Source organism: Phocoena sinus, chromosome 1 (genome assembly GCF_008692025.1).
Source record: "Phocoena sinus isolate mPhoSin1 chromosome 1, mPhoSin1.pri, whole genome shotgun sequence".
NCBI lineage: Eukaryota > Metazoa > Chordata > Mammalia > Artiodactyla > Phocoenidae > Phocoena > Phocoena sinus.
Genome location: NC_045763.1, coordinates 62,589,566 through 62,612,998, shown reverse-complemented (window position 1 = coordinate 62,612,998; position 23,433 = coordinate 62,589,566). Strand labels below are relative to the sequence as shown.

General features: G+C 35.4%; 1 protein-coding gene across 1 annotated transcript in view; it reads left to right on the top strand.

Moving 5' to 3' along the window:
• Positions 1 to 23,433, top strand: part of NEGR1 (neuronal growth regulator 1) — a 949,639-nt gene that overhangs the window by 537,605 nt on the left and 388,601 nt on the right. The window contains exon 3 of the mRNA XM_032640366.1: positions 12,924 to 13,049. Within this exon, the coding sequence (XP_032496257.1) occupies positions 12,924 to 13,049 (126 nt within the window). The remainder of the gene's footprint in view (positions 1 to 12,923; positions 13,050 to 23,433) is intronic.

The following is a 23,433-nucleotide window of genomic DNA, read 5'->3' as shown; positions in this document are numbered from 1 at the left end:
CCTAGAATTCAGCAAGAACTTATTTTGTCTTATTATGTTTTAAGCACTCAGAGGAGCCATAAATACCATTTGCCCAGGCCCTTTAGCATGTTCATGGTATTTTACTTGGATTTGTGACAGTCAAAGAACATAAAAGTTGAAAATCCCTATCAGCGTATTTGACCCAAGCACTCACCCAAATATATTGATAGTAATCCCTTGTCTAATCCTACTTGTCTTCCATATTTCCCTGAGAATCTTTTGATGACAGGGAGTTTATATTCTCATAAATAATCTATTTCATTGTGAGGACATTCTTGTTTAGGATATTTCACTATAATGACCTGAAATCTACCATTATTCTGTCCACAAGAACAAACTATAATAAATCCACAAGTCTATTCAAAAATCTTCCTTCTTTCCATTCCTTACCCTTATGTAAACATTCCTAGCTCCTTCAGCTGTGTCTTTACATGTTATTGTGTCTGGACACTTTACTATTCTGACTGACCTCTCATTGTAAAATAACATACCAGTGTGTCACTCGTAAATTGTAGTGACTATAACTGAAAACATGACCCCTGATATGGTTTTATCAATAAGCATGTCTCCAAGAGCTTCATCCAAGACGTTTAAAATTGAGGAAAGGAGAGAACCAGACCCAGCTCCTCATGGTTTTCCTCTAACATTCTCCCTTCATACTTACATGAATCTACCCACAAACACTGGTTGTAGGGGCAAACAGTATTTTTCCTGGCTGTGTGGGTTCCTTGTCCACATTTCTCCATTCTATTGTGTAAACTATCATTAACAACTGTCAAATGACTCTTGAGATCTATATACACTCAATATGTTCATAGAATTCCCTTTATCAATTAAGCTAGTTAACATACCAAAAAGGTTAATTTCATCATTTTGATATGGCTAACACTTGCCCTTCATTTATCTCAATCTTCAACCAAAAATTTAGATAAGCTTTCTGCCCTTCCATTATAGTAGTAGCTGTGAAAAAAGAATAAATAGTTATGAAAGGTATAGGAAAAAATATAGAATAATAGAGCTAATGCTTAGTGGGTAGATTGAGTTTTCCAACCGGCAGAAAAACGAGAGGATTTGGCTTATTTTTTGCCAAGTGATGAGACTGCAGTGTTCAAAACAAGAAAGACTAGCAGGTAGGAGAGATAGTTACAGAACACACATGCCCAAGAGAATACACTTTTCAGTCTTAACCACATTTTCAAGTTCTTAACAATATAATATGTTATCTAGAAAATCCAAATAAAAATCCACAATACTTTCAACTGGGATGTGCAGATATGTAACACACCTAATACCTCGGAGAAACTAAAATAAATCAACGTTTCTTACTTAATACTCCAGGGAGTAGTTTACCCACAATGTTTTTTAATTCAAAAGGGAAAAGTAGTTAAATATCTTTGTTCCTCAGAATGTTGTAATTAATATGAGGGAGAATGACTTTTTAATGAGGGTGTTAAAAACTAACTCTTCAAATAAGGAACATTTAGAACTGATAAAAAACATCCTTATTCAAGACCTTCTGAGCACTTACTATGTACTAAGTATGATCTTGTAAAATACTCAGAGATCTATATAAAATAGTTCCTTGATTCATATGAGTTCTCCAGAAATGTTCAGGAAAAATATACATAGATTGGATATGTGTGCATATGTTTGTGTATGTGTATTTTGTTAACATAATTACATGTCTTATAATTAGATTTGCCCCGTTACTACCATATTCTATTATTAACAATGACACATAATTATGTTACAAAATACACACAATCCAATATAATATATATCAACTATATGACAAATATACATACATGTATATACTCATGTATGTACACATACATATAATTTATATATGTGCATATGTATATATAACACATATAACTCACTGGTTATACAGTTTCTATGTTCTATTCAAAAATACTGAATGTAAATCAGCAAATTTCAGTACTTTTATATGAATTTTTGATATTATTTTATCATGACTTACAAAGAATTACCTATGAAGACTTTGCCTACTACTGAAAATGCTCGTTAGAATAGCACCTAGATACAAGAAAATTTATAATATTTAATCCACTTGATGGAAATGAACAAGTTAAATGAACAAATTATTCAGAGCCAAGAGAATTATGAGTATCTGAAATTTCCAGAGTTCTTGTGATTCATATTTAAATGTAAGTCCCAAAAGCTAGCCCCAGTATAAAACAATTTCTGGCAAGAGACTGACATTTTTCCAATGAATAATTTAAAATGGAACTTTTTCCATGTGAACTGTCTTATATCTTGGCAGTAGGCATAGCATTTCAATAATTTATACAATTTTGAATATAATATAGTTAATGCCATAAAAGCAATTTCTTTGATATTGAATTATAAGAGAATGCACTTTGGCCACTATAACTAATGATATAGGGGCCAGCAAATGGCAAATTACCTTTTAACCCAATTTTAGAGAGAATCTGTGCATGTAACCATAGGACTGCACTGAGATATCTGGGTATATAATTGCACAATAACATTTGGTTGTTACATTTTAAGCATAAATAAAGCATTCTCTTTGAGAAAAGCAGATAAAGAAACACAACGATTTAAAAATGTAGAATTTGTGGGGGAACAAAATATTAATGTGAATCATAATATTATTATTTAAATTTCTGAATAAAACCTGTTCTCAGAATATTTCCTAAGGCAGAACTCTGATCACTCTGGAGATGTCATCATGCTTATTCCATGACAGGTGAGCAACCACACATTAGTGTGATAATGCACAGCTTTTATGAGAAACCAAACAATGTAATGTAAAAATGGGTCTTTCAAGGCAAATGAACAGGCTGAGGGCTTGCCAGAGTGCAGGGCATAGATAGCAAGTTGTGACTCCATGACTGCATTCAGACTACAAAGGGCTTGCAGTGGATGGTGAGGATTTTGCACACACATAAACCTACAGGCACTGTTTATTTTCATAGACCATGTAGATTTTCTACATTATGACAAATTTTCCAGCTGTGATGATCACATGTCTTCAGTAAGCTGCAAATTTTTCTAAATCCCAGAATGGTGCCATTTGAGTTGGTGCTAAGGTAATCCACAGATATTTTGATGAATTTGTATGTACAACATAATAGAATAGTTCATATCTAAAAATCTGGCAAACCTGGATTTTCATTTCTAATGGAAATTGTCAGTCTTTAGACTGGTGCTCTCCAGTGTACACATGCACATTTGTTTTGACCTACCAAAAGGCGACTTTAGGTATTTCAACCTAATAGGTGGTTTGGAGTTTGTCTTCCTCATTCTTTATATATTTTCCACATTCTTTTCAATAAGTGTGTACTACCTTTATAATTAGGAAAATACATATTATGAACAAATAACAAAGAAACCAGAGTACTTCAGAGAAACCATTATTTTTTCTGATTGCACTGACATGACACATCTTCTCTGCAAATGCAGAAAGCAGCATAGCAGGCTTTAGATATAAAAACGTACTAAAACACATTTATGGAAACCTGAGCCTCACAAAAAGAACTCCTATTGAACCGGAAGAGGCTTACCTCAAGAAATCTGGGGCTTTCCTGGTGGTGCAGTGGTTGAGAATCCGCCTGCCAATGCAGGGGACACAGGCTCGAGCCCTGGTCTGGGAGGATCCCACGTGCTGCAGAGCAACTGGGCCCGGGTGCCACAACTACTGAGCCTGCACTCTAGAGCCTGTGAGCCACAACTACTGAAGCCTGTGCACCTAGAGCCCGTGGCAAAAAAAAAAAAAGAAAGAAATCTGGAGCCAGGTGTTTCAATATAACTCTATGAGTCCAAAGGTAGACATTGGACTCTCTTGTGTTTCAAAAAATGCTAAAGCAAGCTCTTAGCTCTGGGAAATATTTGCAAAGAAGGCAGCTGGGTTCTAGCATGACACAGCTGGGCTGTTTCCTCTGATTTATGTAGAGAATAGTTCACTGCCAAAGATGAGGCAAGAAAAGTTCACCCGAGCCATTCCAGAGGGCATTTGCTGGCACATTTTCAAACAGAACAGTGGAGTTGGCCACCAGGTTTGTGGGAATAGTGACTATACTGGAAGGAGGTACCTGCTTTCCTTAAGATAAATTCCTGGAAGGGAAATCATTGGCTCACTGGGTTGGATTTTTTTAAAGTTCTTAAAGTATACTGCTGAATTGTTTCCAGGAAAAAGCTCATTATTAATTCCTAATAAAATGTGATCATCACTGAAGGTTTTAAAGATAATAGAGTTGGTTTCTTAAGAAATCTGCCTCACTAGGTATGGATACCTAAATTTGTGTGCTCTAAGGCATTTCAGTTGTGGTGTTCTTCCTATGTATTTTGCAACTATTTTCTACTGGGGATGAATTACAAAGGCATTGTAGAGTCCCTGTGATATACAACACTGCTGTAAGTGTGTCCTAGCCTTCCTGCTGCTGCTGCTGCTGCTGCCTGAGGGGGTAGCTGTTATTATGGTCCTGATTTTAAGCAGTATTTTATATCTTTGAACCATCCAAGTAAATGAAGCTGAAGCTAGCCTGAGGTACAGCAGGGTTTTGAACTCTGGTGTGTAAACATTCATGTGTAGAGGCCAGCTCTTGATCCTCCAGCAAAAATGAAGCAAAAATAAAAATCTTTACAGTCTAAAATATTGAAACTCTTGTATAACAATGCTGTATTTCTGTTTTAAAACTGTTTATTCTGCAGGTGAGGAACTTGCCTTCAACCAAAAATTTTTAAATCATTAAATAAATATTAAGCCTCCAAAACTTGTCCTTTCTAAACCAGTGACCTTTCTTTATTCTTTTTTCGCATTAAATTATCATGTATGGTAAACCTTCTTAATATAACATATGTACATACATGTGTATTTACATATGTGTGTGTATTTATATATATTTGACACTGAAAATCTACCTAGCGAACACCTAGGCCTTTCCTCAGTAAGAAATCTGTCTTAAAATTTAGGGATTACTTGCTTTCTTTCATCCTATTTGATGTATAATCCATGTATTAGGTAGTCAAGCAAAGATGGAGAGAAAGGAAAGAGAAAAGAAAGTCATTTCCAACTTTGATTTTTTCCATAACTCTATATCCTGTGGGGTTTATCACTCTCAGATACTCACTTTCTTCTCTCCATCACTGATTGACTTGACCCCTGCTACATGAACCAATTCTAGATTTTCCCAAGGGAAAATAACACAGTGGGGAAAAGTTGCTTATAGCACCTTTCTACTGAGTGCAAGCTATTAAGGTCTTATCTCTTATAGGGATAGTTACACTTTAATATTAAGCCCTTGCGGGCAAATAACTGCTCTGAGGCTTTGAAGGAGGGCTCTCTTAACTAGAGTGGAGTTTTTAAATAAATAGGAGAGGGAAGTTTATGCAGAAGACTTTCTGGTGTCCTGTAAATGTTACCAAAATCTGTAGATTTTGGAACTCATTCCAAACCTACTGGTCTAGGATCCCCTGAGTTGTACCCTCTCTACCCCAGGATTCTAAAAAAAACTTACCAGATCATCCTGATGATTATCTGGGTATAGGAAACTACTGTTTTTAACCATCAAATTCCACTCAAATGTCATCTGTTTCATAAAGCCTTATCTAAGATCAGTATCCCCTCCAATTCTGACTCCATAGGCAGAGTTAGATTTACTACTCTGTGTTCCCAAAACACCTTGCTGTACAGAATCTACTTTGTAGGATTTATGATTCCATATCATAATTAATAGTGTTAGGTTTTTCTAACTCTTTTCTAACTCTAGACATGGACTCCTTAAGATTGGTCTCCCTAAATCAAGTTGGTTTCTCAGTAAATATTTGTTGAATGAATGGATGGATGGATGGATTAAAATAGGTCACTGCTTGTTCTTCCAGTGTATATAGCTGACCCCCTGAAGGACATAGTAGACTGAGAACAATTTATACATAGATCTTATGAAAAAGGAAAAACACTAAGTTAAGCAACATGATTCAAAGTTTGAACTGAAGTCTGAAAGATACATTTTTTTTTTCAAATACTTTCTTTGCCCCCCAAAGCAGTTCTGACATTTTCCATCAGTAGGTAATTTACAAATCTGGCAAGTTTACATTTACAAGTCACACTTAGCTATTTTTTCCTCCTATCAGTGATGGGATGAGGGGAGAAACCATAGAAATCTCTGAAATGTCATAAACTATAAAAAGTCAGTTTATAGTCTCTGAGTTGGAGAAAACAATGTTGCTAGTTAGATGCAGGCCAGGAAGCCATCAAGCACCCATCAGCAAGCCAGTTTAGGAAAAAAAATCATGAAACAATTTCTTCTCTCAGTTTGAGAACAGCACCTTTTCCAGGAGATTTGTTATGTAACGAAGATTTGCTTTCACTTTCTGGGGGCTGGCCAAGACTGAAAAGGGAAGTGCCAGCCTAAGGAAAGACTGTTCTTTTGATATTGCCAGCCATTACAAGATATGGGAGTTCAAAAAAAGCCAATTCTCTGAAGATTTATAGTTGTGTTTAGCTTGTTGACTCAAGCAGTTTGGAAAATCTTCAAAGATATAGGCTATTCGAACTAACCCAGACTCCAAGTCTATGGAGAGGGAAAAAAAAAGCAGAAATAATATATACACATTATTCAAGTCAAATACTTTTGACCCTTAATTTACATAGCTTCTCAAGTAAAAAAAAAAACAAACAAACAAACAAACAAAAAACTCTAACCAAAATACACAGTCCTGCCTAGGATGTGACAGCTCATTCTGTTGAAAATAAATTTATGATTATTGTTCAATTATTTCTCTAGGTTTGCATGGCAAAAACTATAGTAGGCAATGCAGTACAGAAATGTCATGCTTTTAAATAAGTTAAGAGAAATAGTGAATCCCCAATCTGGGAGAATCCTTGAAAAACATCACATAGGACACTTGGCACTTTAATTACATTTTCAATATATTCTCAGAATTTATATTATATCATCCTTGCAGTGGTATGAAATTCTATGGGAAATCATCATTATGAAGCCAAAGAAATATTAGCTCAGCACATAAAAAAATAAAACAAATATTGTTGAATATTACATATGTGTCAGGCTCTTTTTCTAGGTACTTATAATAGGCTGTTGAATAAGGTAAACAAGGTTCCGACCCAAGACCTTTACTTAAATTGCATGAAGAGAAGACAGGCAATAAGCAAGTAAAGAAATAAATACAAATGACAGATTGCAAAGAATACTATAAAAAAGAAACTATCGATACCAGAGGAGGGGGAGTGAGAAGGAACAACGTGTTGTGGGGTGTAAATGGTTATTTCAACAAGACACACACCCAGAAAAATCTATCTTGCTTGAAGATGTTCAAAGTCATCAGTGACACAATGCTTTCAGATGAAATTTAACCCTTTAACATTCCCTCAGAAATTCACATTTCAATGTTCCTTCTTTTGGTAAGCTTTAGAGGTGGAGAAAGTCACTATGGGAGAGGTGAGTCAAACAGGACACAAAGAGATGGAATCACTTTTATTTTTATTTTTTGTTTGACCCAGTGAATTATGCATATGACCCAGTGTATGCATAATTCAATTAGATTCATTAAAACCTTTAAAGGTTTTTAGTAATGAGCCTATGGCTTCAGAGACTGAGTGGGAAGACACGTAGTACACCTGCTTATAAATCACTGCTGTGATTTTTATACCCTGGCTATGGAAGCAGGTGATTTTTGTGCCCAGAATATTGTGGTTATAATAAGTACTCAACTGATGTTTTTTAACAATCTGTGAGTATTTGTGGACCAACTTAAATACATAATCCATCTACCTTTTAGCTCTTGCAGCCTAAAGAAGCCCTCCAAATGGACATGTATGTACTGTGGTCTTTCACAGACTCTTACAACTTAAGAACTTGATGGGGCATTTAATTGATTCTAGTAAACCAATGAAACTGCCCAGATCGAAATAGTCCATGTCTTGCATTTATTTACAGTTAAGATAGCCATCAAATACATCCTCTAAAGATTTTCATTGTTACGTGTGGCACCACCTCACATCTCATGCAACTTCATATAGGTGTGAACTCTATTTTATTTATTATCATCTACACAGACTTTTTAAAAAAATATTTTCCACCAGCTGCCACTCCGCTACAAATCAGGGCTGGAGTCCAAGGACACCAGGCTCCTTGTCTCTGACTTCCTCACACCAGCATCCTGGCCGCAGTCCCTGAACAGACTTTTCATATAAAATAAAAGAGTGTGCTCATATGATTCCTGTGTTGTACATATTTGTCACCCTTATGTTGACTGCTCACATTTTTAATAGTCATGTTCCACACTACAGGATGAGTTGTTGGAAGAAATTTAAGTTAAATATGTGAAGGCTGCTCATTAAACAAACAAAATCTTATTTTATTTATACAGTTCAGAAATTATGTACAAGTAAAAAAAGAAAGTAACCATGAGGACACTCACAGACTCAATTGCCCATCACAGTGCAAACGGTAGGGAATAATCCCAAATGGCTGGTTGTGTGGAAATCGTTAGTATTTTGTTTGGATATGTATTCTAAGATTTTTCTTACTAAGAATGCTCCATCCTGCCTGAAGACACCGTGATAGATGGTTCCAAAAGGAGAAGGCAGTTGGGGCAAGTCAGATTGCATACTTTTTGATGAAAGTGAAACCATCAAGAGATTTGAATTACCTTAAATGAATCTAAATCTATAAATGCATCTAAATATGCATCATTTACCGCCTCCCACCATGGCATCAATAGGAGTTGAGAACAGGATGGTAAACAGTAGTTGAAATTGAGTCCAGTGAATAATTGATTAAAGGCAAAAAAGGTTATGAATTTGAAGGTACAAGAGTGACTCCTTTAAATGTATGTGGGAATTAAAAAAAAAATTTCCCTCCGACACAGACTTTAAATCCACTCCCAACCCTATTGCTTAGAAAGTTTCCAATGTTCTTCAATGTCTCTAACTGGTGATAAGCAACAGTTCATTATTAACACAGATGTAAAGTTGTGTGTATCCCCAGTTAGGGTCCTATTAGAAAAAAGTTATTCTGTGATTTAGTGAGAAATCTAGAACTTCTACCTTTCAGTGTTTTTATTTATGGTTTCATGATGATGATGACAATTTTAATGTTATAATAATTATTTCCTGCAAATTAAACAAGTGTATATTTAGATGAATAACTTATTACTCTGCTCTAGGTCATAAATACTTAAATAATATGCACAGCAACCTAAATACTTATTAAAATATAGAGTTATTTAGTGACTTAAAAATTATTGAATTGACTGAACATACTTCTTTTTAAACAATTGATTTTTAAGTTAAATTTATAAATAAAATGGTTGAAGGAGTTTGATATAAGGTATATAGAAAGAAACAGATGTCTAGAATAGTAAGTTATTTTAACTCTCCTCATTTTTCTTTTTTCTATGCAAGCACGTAGAATATTGGACATGCCATAAGAAATGCTTTGTCATTTAGAAAGTTCAGTGGCGTTCTTCCCACCTGTGCACATGCACCATTTATACACAAACTGTAATCCAGAACGGAGGGTCTTAAGACACTCGAGACATTACCATTCTCCAAGCTCCTGCAACCCATGGTAGAAATATCACTTTTCTTTTCCTTTATATCTTAGCCTAATGTTCCCCAGATTCATCCCAAACCCTTCCTCAAAACCACACCTTATTCTGGAGGCAGAGCTAACAATATCTCCATTTCTGTTTTCTTACACCGAGGTCACTGATAGTTCTTCTGTATTATAAATAGCACCACAATGAATAATTTTGTGGATAAACTATCCTTCATGGTTTGCTCTAAAAGAAACAAACACAAAATTAATCTCTGATGATTTGAACCCAGAAGGCATACCTAGTAGACCTGTGTTACTCATGTAAATTGAGAAAGGAAATTATGGAAAATATTTGTCTTCTCTTAGTTACTTACCAATCTGCCTCCCTCTTTTAATTTTAAGTTCCTCGAGGTCAAGGATTATGCTTTGAAACTTTTGCATTTCCTGTGAGTCCAGAATTATTCCCTCCATAATAATCAGTAAAACTTTGAAGTCTTGAACTGGATATGCAATTCAGCAAAGCAACACCTGTTTTTGCCTCCCCAAGCTACATACATTGCATGTGAAGGACTTCATTGGCCCTCTCTACAGACAACATCTGTTGCCAACAGGTGATGCATTCTGGGCAGAAGTGCCTTGCCAGAGGGATTTCCCTTGCTAACATCCTCTTTCCAGATGTTTCTTTCCTGTAGCAGATCCTGAATTATGAGGCCCCGGCAGGTGGTTGCAATCACTGAACTGACATGTCACACCTGGAATTCAACAATCTTCCCCCACCACAGAATTTCCCATAGTTAAATGTTAAATCTTAAGTTTATTGCTAAGGGACTTGGCTATTTCTCTGTGAAATCAAATATTGTGCTTAATATTAGTTTACCACTTTAAATATAAGTAGATGTGTAAAGATGAAACTAAACTATTTTAAAGCCAGATAAAATTGACAAAATAATTTAATTTAGAGGCTAGAATGCATGGTCTTATGGCACTCCATCATTTCTCTTAAATATATACACCTCTGCTCAAAGTTGAATCAGTTATATGTTTAAAATAAAACTAACCAGACTAGACTGATGTCTGTATACTATCTTCTACATAAAGAAGGAAAGTATCATATAACTTTTGTTTTTTTAATAGTAGACATTGATATATATGTATCTGTATATTTATATATATATACACACACTCATAAATATACACACATGTGTTTGTATATACACATGTATTTCATGGTTTACTATATCACACCAATACCTACATTCATATATCCAAATGATATATATATTTTTAATGTTATAAGTTTATTTTTATTAAATCTTCAATTCACCAGTAAGTCTTGCACATTTTTCTCTACTTTCTTCCTAGGGTATTTTAAAGTTTTTATTTCTGTTCTGTTTCAGTTAAGCTAAAATGATTCTTCTATTTGGAATGGTTTTAATTTTTTATTATTTGCCTGAGAAGAGCTCAATGAAGAGTTTAATGATAACATGTCTTAAATGTCAATTAAAGTATGTCATTTAGGAACAGATACAACAGTATATCACTTAGGAATAAGCCGTTTCCTCAATCATATCACCAGTTGTTTATAATTGGATACTTTATATTTGTAATCAAATCATCCCAGATTTTCATGTAGCAGAGTTTTGGTTCCATTAAAAAATAAAAGATGATATTCAAAGTATGAGTAATTTAATTTATCCTTATGACAGATTTTAGTTACTGGTTTTTAAAATAACTCTGAAAACATATCTCTTGCCGAAAGAAACCCTAAGACTGGAAAAATGAGAAAAATTCCACTTAAAAAGCATGTTTTTGGGCTTCCCTGGTGGCTCAGTGGTTGAGAGTCCGCCTGCTGATGCAGGGGACACAGGTTCGTGCCCCGGTCCGGGAGGATCCCACATGCCATGGAGCGTCTGGGCCCGTGAGCCATGGCCGCTGAGCCTGCGCGACTGGAGCCTGTGCTCCGCACCGGGAGAGGCCACAACAGTGAGAGGCCTGCGTACCACAAAAAAAAAAAAAAAAAAAAGCATGTTTTTATAATAGTTATCAATGTATCTAATTGCCATTTATTTAACTTTGACCTGAAACTTCAACATACTATATTTTTATATAGGAAACCAAAACTTATGGCACAGGCCCACTGTGTATACTATCAAAGTGGTGAACTCCTGAGAGCAATTTTAAGGCATGGGAAAAGAGCAGTAGTGAAATTAAAGTTAAACACCAAATATGTGTTTTAAGGCATCTAATAATAATATTGATAGCTAACAATGATGCCAGGAACTTTTCTAAACCCTTTAACATATGCTGACTTATTAATCTTCACAGTAGCTATATGGGGTTTGTACTATTATTATCTCCAGCTTGCAGATGAAGACCTGAGGCTAAGATAACACAGCTAGCCTGTAGAGGACACAGGACTTATATCCATGCTGCATAAGGATTAAATGAGATCATTTGGTATTTGAGAGAATACAGACATTTTTATCCTGGAAGTTAATTTAGGTATTTTCCTATTCAACATTCCCAAAGTTTTTTCCAGGCTCATTACTTTCATCAAATACTCTGTTATAAAATCTTCCATAGCCTAATACATCAGGAAAAAACAAAACAAAACACATCACAATATTTCCCCTTTCACTCTTGTAGATTTACAGAGCAAAGGTCATAACAAAGGTTCTAAGAAAGCTCAAAATAAAGAGACCTGTTTCAACAAATTTCCATCCATTACTGACAAGAAAACTCATGTTGAACACATCTTTCACAGCCCTTAGAATTTGTGTTCCTTAGAACATAAATGCTCAGAAATTCCAGCCCTACTATTTGGCAGATTAGAAAACTGAGACCTAAATTGCCTTTGCGACCCTGAAATCTTATATCCCAATTCTGTACATGTTTTACCTCACTTAGCTCTTAAATCACCATGTAGGCATAAGTGTTCTGCTAGTTTAAGTTTCTTCCAGATTTCCATTTTTCTTTAATCATTTCAACAGGAAAACCATCATTATAGTGAAGATACATGGATGGAACAGACAGATGGCTATATTCTAGTTTATGTAATACAAAGTATTCACAACAATATTTATTGATCATTTAAGCACTATTTAAGCTTTTTGTTATTAAATATTTAATTTGTCCTAAAATATTTCATAGCCAAATATTAGAGAAAATTAGAACCAAACAAAAAAACTAGGGTAATCCTGAGGATCTAGAGCATCTATCTTTTAGGTGATGACCATGGGCCATAAGTACATTTCACCACCATAGTTTGATTGCATATATCATGGAGTTAATCATATATAGTTCAACAGACTTTTATACATTTTTTTCTGACCACTGCATGTTTTGCCATTTCAGTTCCTCCGAAGATATATGACATCTCAAGTGATATGACCATCAATGAAGGAACCAATATCACCCTGACTTGTTTGGCCACTGGGAAACCAGAGCCTTCCATTTCCTGGAGGCACATCTCCCCATCAGGTAAAGCAGAAAAGTATCTGTGTTGCTCGTGCTGTTCAATATCTTCCTGTAACCTCACTTGTTCAGAATGTAAGAGTCAACTAATTTTTTATATCCTTTTCATGAGGTAGTCAGGATGCATATTTTTATACTTATTCTTTATACCTAAAGGCATGTAGTTCACAAAACTTAAATGAACATTTTCTGTCAGAGACCAGAGTAGAACTTAGGTCTCTTGATTCCTAGGCAAGGTTATTTCACCTGAAGTATACTGGATAATCACAAATCAATAGACAAAAGGTTCAAATGGTAATATCACAAGAGAAATATCTTCATTTAAATGTGTAAGGCTTTTATTCAATCGGCATTCACATGTTAATAGGCCAGCATGAACTACTGAGGTAATCAGGGGAGAATAAAATTATACAAATTATGAGTTTGTTGCATCTAATTTCAAACTGCAGTTCAGAATCAAGGATTTGGCAGTTAGAATTAAATTTTAACTGATGAGGGATCTAAAAACCCAAGAGTTTAGTAACTTGTACAAGATCACATAGCTAGGTGAAATTAAGGTATATAACACGTTTATCAGTGTCTGATGCTTCTGATACAGGGCACATCCTCCTAAAGAGATTGTCAACTTTAGGAAGCTGGGGATAATCATCATCAAGACAGGTCTATTTTCACAGCCACAACTCTAACTGAGTCATCAATTTGTGTAAAATCTAAATATTTGAACTATATAACTTTAAGTGTACCATGAAGTAAGAGTGGTACTTTTAATGAATAAGATCCCACCACATTTCAGATAAACAATATTTGATTTATATTTTGGGTAGAAATAACTTGAACAAGGCTAGGATGAGGAAATCTCTTTTAAAGGAATCAAAAAGGCATATTTTATATAGGCATAGAAAGATTACAATTAGAACATCTATTTTATCTGCTAATGCTTTCTTTAATATCACTTATCCTTAAGTGCCTTTTGGTTTCCTCATTTATGCAGTAGGACTAATGAGACTTACTCACATCATACTCTTAGTATTACTATTAATGTGAGAAAAAAATCAATAGAACAGCAATATACCCTTACATAATATGCATTATGGTCCCTGTAATATTTCTGAACCATGAGTGTGCTTTTGACTGCCAACATTTCACTCTCTAGAGTGGCTACAGAAACATAAAACTAGTATGTGAGCACTGAATTAGTGGCAAGACTCTCCATGGGGTGTAAGTGAGGCAAACCCAGGACTAGCAGTTACAGTACATGTGCTCCAATCTCAACTTCCTTATTCAACAGTTCAGCAAATCCTAGTGCAAATCTCTTAGCCTCAGTTACCCTCAGCTAGTTTCCTACTTTCCAAAAGTCGAATGATAAAAATCCCTGGCTATTGTGAGACTCAAAAAAGATAATAAGCATAAATGTGCATTAAAAAGTATAAGGTGATATGCAAATGTAAGGTTGATTCTTAATCATCTTTCCAGGGATTTAAATCTGATATGAAAATATAATTTTTGTAAGAATGAAGCACATAATCTCCATCTTCATACAATTTAAGATTAATAATTTGGATTTAACTCTCCTTCTTTGCAGTGATTGTTATTATGCATATTCTTTCTGTAAGTGCTTGGATACATTTTAGTTTAATTAAATACCATGAATGTTGGTTAGTGAAGTTATTAGAATGACGATAATGGATAGCATCATAAAGCTGAAAGAAGAAGGATTGGGTTTATAAGTTAAACTGTGCATAGATTTGTTTTTCTGATCCTACCATACAGAGCAAATGAGTAAAATTAGAATAAATATTAACTATTATCTAATGAATAGCTAGACATAGCTGATATTTTTATAAATGGATGGTCACAGGAAGGTAGCTCCACAGAGCTTCTCCCTTATCTACAGAAAAGTTAGGTTGTGAGTTCAACCACATCACAGACATTGCCTGAACCAACTGAAGTTGCCATTCCACTTGTTAGTTCAAACAACTTAGCGTACTTTCCCCAAAATATCTTTCTTGAGAAGTTTCTGAATATATGAGCTTCCTTAGAGTTACTTATAGTGACGATTTCTTCCTTTCTATATTTTCTATTCTATATGTAGAAATTAATTTCAAATTTATATTTAAAAAGTTTGGGATTAGCAGATGTAAGCTATTATAATAGGATGGATGAGCAACAAGGTCCTACTGTATAGCACAGAGAACTATATTCAATATCCTGTGATAAACCATAATGAAAAAGAACATGTAAAAGAATATATATATATGCATATGTGTATAACTGACACTTTGCTGTACAGCAGGTATTAAACACAACATTGTAAATCAACTATACATCAATAAAATTAAAAAAATAATAAAAATACTCCAAGTAAGAAAAAAAGTGCTACAGAAATAATGCAAAGTACACCCTATGTCCTTTACTCAGTTTCATCCATCATTTTTCCCATTTGCTTCAACATTTGCTGTGTGTAGAGTATGCAGAAATATTTTTTTTTCATTGAATTATTTGAGAACAGCTTGCATACAGCAAGCCCCTTTCTCCCTAGTGATATTCAGTGTGTATTTCTGAAGAAGGATATTCTCTTCTGTAATCACAGTGCAGTTTTTTAATTTTGTACATTTAACATTGGCATTATACTTTTATCCCATTACTATCCATGTTCCAATTTTGTCAACTGATTGAATAGTGTCCTTTAGAGAATCCTTTTCCCTTTAGTATTGTATTTAGTTGTCATATCACTTTAGTCCTCTTTAGTCTGGGGACTATTCCTTAGTCTTTCTTAGTCTTCCTTGACATAGTCTTCCTTCCTTCCTTCTACTTTTTAAAAAAATAGAATATTTCTCATTCTGTATTTGACTCATGTTTCCTCATGATTAGAGTCTAGTTATGCCCATTTGGGATTAAATAAGTGAAGCTGTAACTTCTCAGGGAGTGATATCCAGAGGCACAGGATATCCAACCCTGTTTCTGAAATTGAGAGACCTATTTACATCTCTTGAATGCAATTCACATAGCTGCTCTCAAATGCTGTGATATCATGAAGCTAAAACTCATTTAAAACTTCTGGAGAACACTGACAAATTTACACCAGACATTTGATTTTGAATAGAAATACAAAATAAAATTCTTAATCACACATCATTTATTAATAAATCTAGATCCAGTCAGAAAAAATAGGAAAACTTAAAAAGATAAATTTTAAAATCATAGATTGTATATGACAATATGGAAGCATTTTGAAAGCCTCTGTCAAATTTCTACTTATTATTCATTGCTGTCTATCTTAATCTCTGTTTCCTAGTTCATTCCTATTCTTTGATATCTGGAATCTCCAGAGACGTTCTTACTTTACCCTGCTGGTGTTTATAAGCTAGCAAAGACATTCTTTTGACTCTGAAGCCAAACTTTGAGCATGAACACTGGGCTGTGTATCTCAAACTCTTTTTCCTCTAATCTCTATATGCTTAGTGCCTTTTGAAAGGATAGTCTCATTCTAATTATCCACAGGAGTTAAGATTATTGCCTAACTCAAGATAAAGAATGTTCTGTTAAGTTCCCTTTATCCTGTTATATTCCATCCATTCTTTCCTGTTTGTCAGGTCCTTATTTCATTAAACATCCTCTTTCTCCCTACATCTTTAAGCTCTTCTCCTTTATTAACTTTATCCTGTCCACATTTAAACAGGCTCAAGTCGCCCTTTTCTGAAATCAATCTCTTGACACATTACTTTTGTTTAGTCAACAATTAGTGAGCACTTATAAAGGAAACCACAAACAAGTGGTCAGAGATGTAGGAATAGAATCAGAAAGCCATGATTACAAGAAGCCAAAAGAGGAAAAAATTCCTGGAGCAGTGAGTGGTTAAAAATGTCAATCAGGTTAAATAAGATCAGACCAGTTACCTTTGGGTTAGATAGTTTGGTGATCATTGCAACAATTCAGTGACATAATGGACCAAAAACTCAGCTGTGGAGGAATAAAGAGCAAATAAGAAGTGAAGAACTTAGATGTGGAGGCAAACTATGAATCCAGTTAGTCAAAGTGAAAATTTTGTTTTTCTACTTTTACATATATTATTTTTTGTGTGAGGAATATCTTTTGTCCCCCTCTACAATTGTCAAACTTACTCCTTTTCCAACTATTAATGAAGCTATTCCTGAGCATCCCAAGAAAAATCAGGTGCTTCTTTTTCCATAGTTACATAGTACCTTGTGCCACCATTCATGTGGGACTTAATTCTCTGAATTGTAGTCTTTGCTTTTGTTTGTCTATGGTCTTATGGGACAGGGGACTCCTTCTGTCCAGAAACAGTATTTGTTGACCTTTGTACCCCACGGCTTAGCACAAGGCCTGGCACAAGATAGGGGCTCCATAAGTACTGCAGAGTTAATGGATGCTGCTCTCTGTCCTTGCTTCCCACATGACTTCTTAGAACTAGAAATAAAAATTTGAAGAGATAATATGGTAGTGTCACAAGCAAGTATTTCCTGTCTGATATCTCCTCACTACCTTTATCCCCCTAATATAAATACACAAACATACCCCTAAATATGAATCACCCCTTAATTTCCCTTATGCCTTCAATATGGTTGCACCTCTGTGGTACTGTGATTTATAAGAAATATATATATATATATATATATTTGACCTTCATGCCATTTCTGGCACCGAGCTCTTAAAAACCCTAGAATTTCACATCAGGGGAGTGAGCTATAAAGGTGTTTTTATTATGTTAATGAGGTGACTTTGGGACCACACTTAAGGTTGGTTGCCAGGAGAACCAACTATGTGATTAGAGGATTGGAATTTTCAGTCCCACTTCACTGACTTCTGGGGAGGGGAGAGGGGTTGGAAGTTGAATCAGTTCTCAGTGGCCGATGATTTAATCAATCATGCCAATGTAATGAAGCTTCCATAAAAAATGCTAAAGGACAGAGTTTAGAGAACTCCTAGATCAGTATACATGTGGAAATTCAGGAGGAGTGGTATGCCCAGAGAGCCTGGAAGCTTCTCCCCTCATCCTTTCTCCATACTTTTCCCTATGTATCCCTTTCATCTGGGGGTTTCCAAGTTATATCCTTTTATAATAAACCAGTGATCTAGTAAATCAAATATTTCTCTGAGATCTGTGAGCTGCTCTAGCAAATTAGTCAAACCTGAACACAGGGTCTTTGAAACCTCTAATCTATAGCTCGTTGGTTGGAAGCATGAACTGAACTTTGAATCCACTCACCTGCCATGTAGCAAAGCCAGTTTACTGACACCAGATGTGGTGAAGGAAAGTATAGTGTTTATTGAAGATGCTAAGCAAGGAGAATGGGCAGCTTATGCTCAAAAGACCCCAGACTCCTCAATGGCTCCCAGGGAAGGGATTTTAAAGACAACATTGGGTGAAGGCTGCAGGATGTATGACTTTCTTCTGATTGGTTGATGGTGAGGTAACAAGGTGGTGTTTCAGGAAACGTAATCATCAATCTTCTAGTTCCAACCAGTCTGGGGTCTCTGTGCTTATGGTCACCATGTAGTCATCCTCCTGCTCCTGGGCATGGTGGGTCTTAGTTTCTGCATAACAACTCAAAGATATACTTAGATTGTTATGTATATTCATTGAGGAGAAACTAAGATTTTGTTTTATCACCCAACTATTGTTTCTTGACTGCTTTTCCTTGGTCTCTGCACTCCCTCACTAAACTAATTAGTAACTGTATGAATCTGCTCTTTGGAACTCAGAGAAGGCCTAGGAGACCAAAGCCTTTTTCTAAAAATAAGAAGTGCGGCACACAGAGGGGCTTTTGTACCAGTGAGGGCCCCACAGTGTCCTTTTAGCTTCAAGCGCAGGTGATAACCTGGAATTGCTACTGACGTTTATTAGGGGTGGGGGAGCAGGGCAGTCTTGTAGTACTGAACCCTTATTCCATGGAATCTCATGCTCTCTCTGGGTAGTGTGAGAATTGAGTTGAATTGTAGAACACCCAGCTGGTATTGGATAATTGCTTGGTGGTGTGGGAAACCCCCCATCAACATGTTGGAATTAGGTTCAGCACTTTAACTCCATTAATGTAAAGAGCAGCTTGCACCAAAGAAATTTTAGTTAATATGGTTCAACTAACATGTATTCATTACTTTATGTAGTCTAGGAAAAATGGGAGATACTTGTGTGTACTTGTTTCATATAAGCCTCAAAACTGAGCTGTCAGAGGGTATTGTCATCCTCATTGTGCAGATGAACATGGCACTCAGATTGTTTAAATAAATTGCTCCAAATGAATATGAGGTCCACTTTTTACTTTGAAATAATTATAGGCTCACAGGAAGTTGTGAAGTTAGTGCAGAGAGCTTCCACATACCCTTCACCCAGTTTCTCCCATGTTACATTAGATGTAACTGTAGTATGACACCAAAACTTGGAATGGATATTAGTGCAATGTGTGCATGTAGTTCTACATCATTCTATCATATGAGTTGATTTGTGGAGCCATCATCACAATCAAGATACAGAGCTATTCCCTCAGCACAAAGATTTACTGTATGCTCTCCTTTTAGCATCACATCTACTCCTTCACCATCCATCATCTTTAGCCCCAACAAACACTAATCTGTTTCCCATCTCTTTAATTTTAACATTTATAGAATGTTATGTAAATGAAATAATTCAGTGTGTGACCTTTTGAAATTGGCCCTTTCACTCTTGAGATTTATTTTCTAAGTTGTATCATACACCTCAATAGTTTGTTCCTTTTTATTGCTAAGTAATATTTTGTGATATGAATGTACCACAATTTGTTTAGCCATAAATGTGTTACAGAATATTTTGGCTGTTTCCAGCTTTTGGCTATAACAAATAAAGCTGCTTTGAAAAACCTTGATTTTTTTTTTTCCAACCCACATATGTTGTTATATTTTAAATAAGTCTTTTGTAGATAGCATATTGATGAATTATGTTTTTGTTTTTGTTTTTGCGGTATGTGGGCCTCTCACTGCTGTGGCCTCTCCCATTGCGGAGCACAGGCTCCTGATGCGCAGGCTCAGCGGCCATGGCCCACAGGCCCAGCCGCTCCACGGCATGTGGGATCTTCCTGGACCGGGGCACAAACCCGTGTCCCCTGCATATTTTATCAGTGTTATATTTTATCAGTGTTTATTTTATTTTTACTTGTTGACAGTTTGCTTTATTTATTTATTTATGGCTGTGTTGGGTCTTCGTTTCTGTGTGAGGGCTTTCTCTAGTTCATCTGAGAATGCCTTGATTTTGTCTTCATTCTGGAAGGATATTTTTGCTTGGAATAGAATATTGTGTTTAATAAAACAGGTCAGTCATTATTTAACATTCGAGTAGCTTTAAAATGGCCATAAGGCAATATTTGGAAATCACATGTATCAAAGTATAGAAACTTTTAAATAAAAAGTAAATAGTATTTTCCATGCTTTCCATAAATATTGCTATGAGTTTAACCTCAGCTATAAGTTAAATAATATAAACTGTTAATCAAGATAAAACACACTTTTCCAAACTAAGAGATTTTAAGTTTTTTTTTTATAGTGTTTATTTTATTTTTACTTGTTGACAGTTTGCTTTATTTATTTATTTATGGCTGTGTTGGGTCTTCGTTTCTGTGCGAGAGCTTTCTCTAGTTGTGGCAAGCAGGGGCCACTCTTCATTGCGGTTTGCGGGCCTCTCACTATCCCCGCCTCTCTTGTTGCGGAGCACAGGCTCCAGATGCGCAGGTTCAGCAATTGTGGCTCACAGACCCAGTTGCTCCGCGGCATGTGGGATCTTCCCAGACCGGGGCTTGAACCCGTGTCCCCTGCACCGGCAGGCAGACTCTCAACCACTGCGCCACCAGGGAAGCCCGGAGTTTTAAGATTTTTAAATGACAGCAGTTTCAGGATAAACAGAGTAAATAGTCAAGGATTCATTAGACCATTTTTCAGCAACCTAAGACCTGTGAACCAAACTGGCCTACTGTCTATTTTTGTAAATGAAGTGTTTGTTGTCATTGTTGGAACACAGCCACACTCAACCTTACATATTCTCCATGGCTACTTTCTTACTGCTATTGTAGAGCTGAGTAGTTGCAATAGAAATCACATGGCCCACGAAACCTAAACCATTTACTCTGGTCCTTTAAGAAAATAATTGCTAACCCTTGCATTAGATGTTTTAAAACAGGTTCCCAGCTGCATAACATACAGGTTTAGCATATTTAACCTCTCATAATCTTTAAAGGTAATTAAATATAACTGTAAGATAGAAAATCCTAATTACTAATTATCAGAAAAAATAGACTGAAAAGAAATGAAAATTATTATCTAAAAGCCATGAACACTACTGAAATCTATTGTTTAAAATAATTCTGAAAATAGTTTTAGTCATCACAGGTACTAACTAGAAAATATTACTTTCTATTAGTGCTCTTTATTCCATTGTCATTCCCCTTTCACGAAAGAAAGTCTTCTTTGAAATGCTTGAGTGCTGGGCCAATACCAAGGGTGATATGATGAAGAGGCTGTGTGTGTGCTCCTTGCAAGCTGGCAACATGTCCCCCAAACACTATAGTTCTTTAAGAGTCTTTTTTCAGGTTTGCAAGCCTGACACTGCACTTTGCTCTTTAATGTTAGGAAGAAGAAACTGGAGTAAAACCAGCAATTTATGCTGATGACATTTCAACAATACCAGACCTTCAGATTACAAGTTATGGTTCTACCTCCCTTGTATAGTTGAGTTGCACTCTTTGTGGAGCTTTTGTGAATTTTCATAATGGCTTTGCGTAATGGATAATTATATAATGAATGAATCTACATAATGATGGCAAGTTAAACTTTTACCATAAGATTATACACCAATAATTTATATATACAGTTAAAATTGCCTCTTTGCTCTGAGAGTTTTCTTTATAATTTTAACTTTCATTTGTCTGTATCCAAAGCCCTTCTATTTCTATCCAGTCATTAGTGGGCTATTCGGAATTGTTTGTATTCAGAACTGTTAATGCCTGCTCTTTGAATATAGAAAGCAAGAAAAATTTCAGTATTTTAAGACAAATATAAGGCTAAACAATGAGCCCGATGATATGATGAATCAATATAAAAAAATAATCCATTATTCTCAGAGGAAAGTGCTTACCTATATAAAACAGAAAACAGGAACCTACCAAGCATTTCGAAGCATTTCATAAAAGATCTTTTTCTTTTTAAATGAAACTTGATTTTCTGAGAGAGCAGGAGCATTAGGAAAAAAATAAATAATAATACCACACTAGATTATGTCTCCCCTTAGTGGACTGAATTTAGGGATAATTGTTGGCATTAGACTGTTTATATTTTGGGAATTAGATTTTCTAGTCTTTTCCCCAAGTGATTTCAATGTCATGTTACATGTGTTACAGGAAGGTATTACAAGAATGGTTATGTCTAAGCAAGTTAGGGCTCCTTTGAAGGTTATCATCTCAGAAAATGAAGCTTTTACTTTGCGTGTGAGTTTCATGCTATTTCATTCAGAAGTGAGACTCCACGGGCAAAAAATTGCATTAATAATACTGAAGTAGATCCTATAAAGATTCAGAAAGAGCAGAGTAGGTACTGTGAAATTATAAAATGAGCCTAATACTTGTTTATTGAGCACTTAGTATGTCCCAGGCACTGTTCTAACATAGGTTAATATATGTTAAATGGTTTAATGTGAAATAGTATTATAGGGCTTCCCTGGTGGTGCAGTGGTTAAGAATCCGCCTGCCAATGCAGGGGACACAGGTTCATGCCCAGGTCCGGGAAGATCCCACATACCGTGGAGCAACTAACCCCCTGAGCCACAGCCACTGAAGCCCGCGCACCTAGAGCCTGAGCTCTGCAACAAGAGAAGCCACAGCAATAAGAAGCGTGTGCACCAAACGAAGAGGAACCCCCACTTGCTGCAACTAGAGAACGCCCTTGCACAGCAATGAAGACCCAACGCAGCTAAAAATAAATAATTAAAAATAAATAAATAAATAAAATAATAAATTTAAAAAAAAGAAAGTATTATAACTTCATGTTCCACATTCATGAGGAAAGGAGCATAATTTTCATTTGAACCCAGGTTTTCTTTTTTTTTTTTTTCCTTTTTTTCTTTTTCTTTCTGAACCCAGGTTTTAATGATCATTTGAACCCTGGCAGTCAGTGAAGATACAACTTGGTTTTACTTCCTCATAAATGTAAGATCATATTCTCAAGACTACATTTTTATACAAACAAGGCCTACTAGAATTTTAGTGCTCTTCCTGGATTATTATTAAAATTATGTAAGGAAAAGTATGTTAATAATGATTTTTTTTAATCAAGGCCTAACATGTCCTTGACAATTATAGATGAACATATTGTTCGCTTGAAATAAATTATTATAAAGGAGTAATGACTTCTA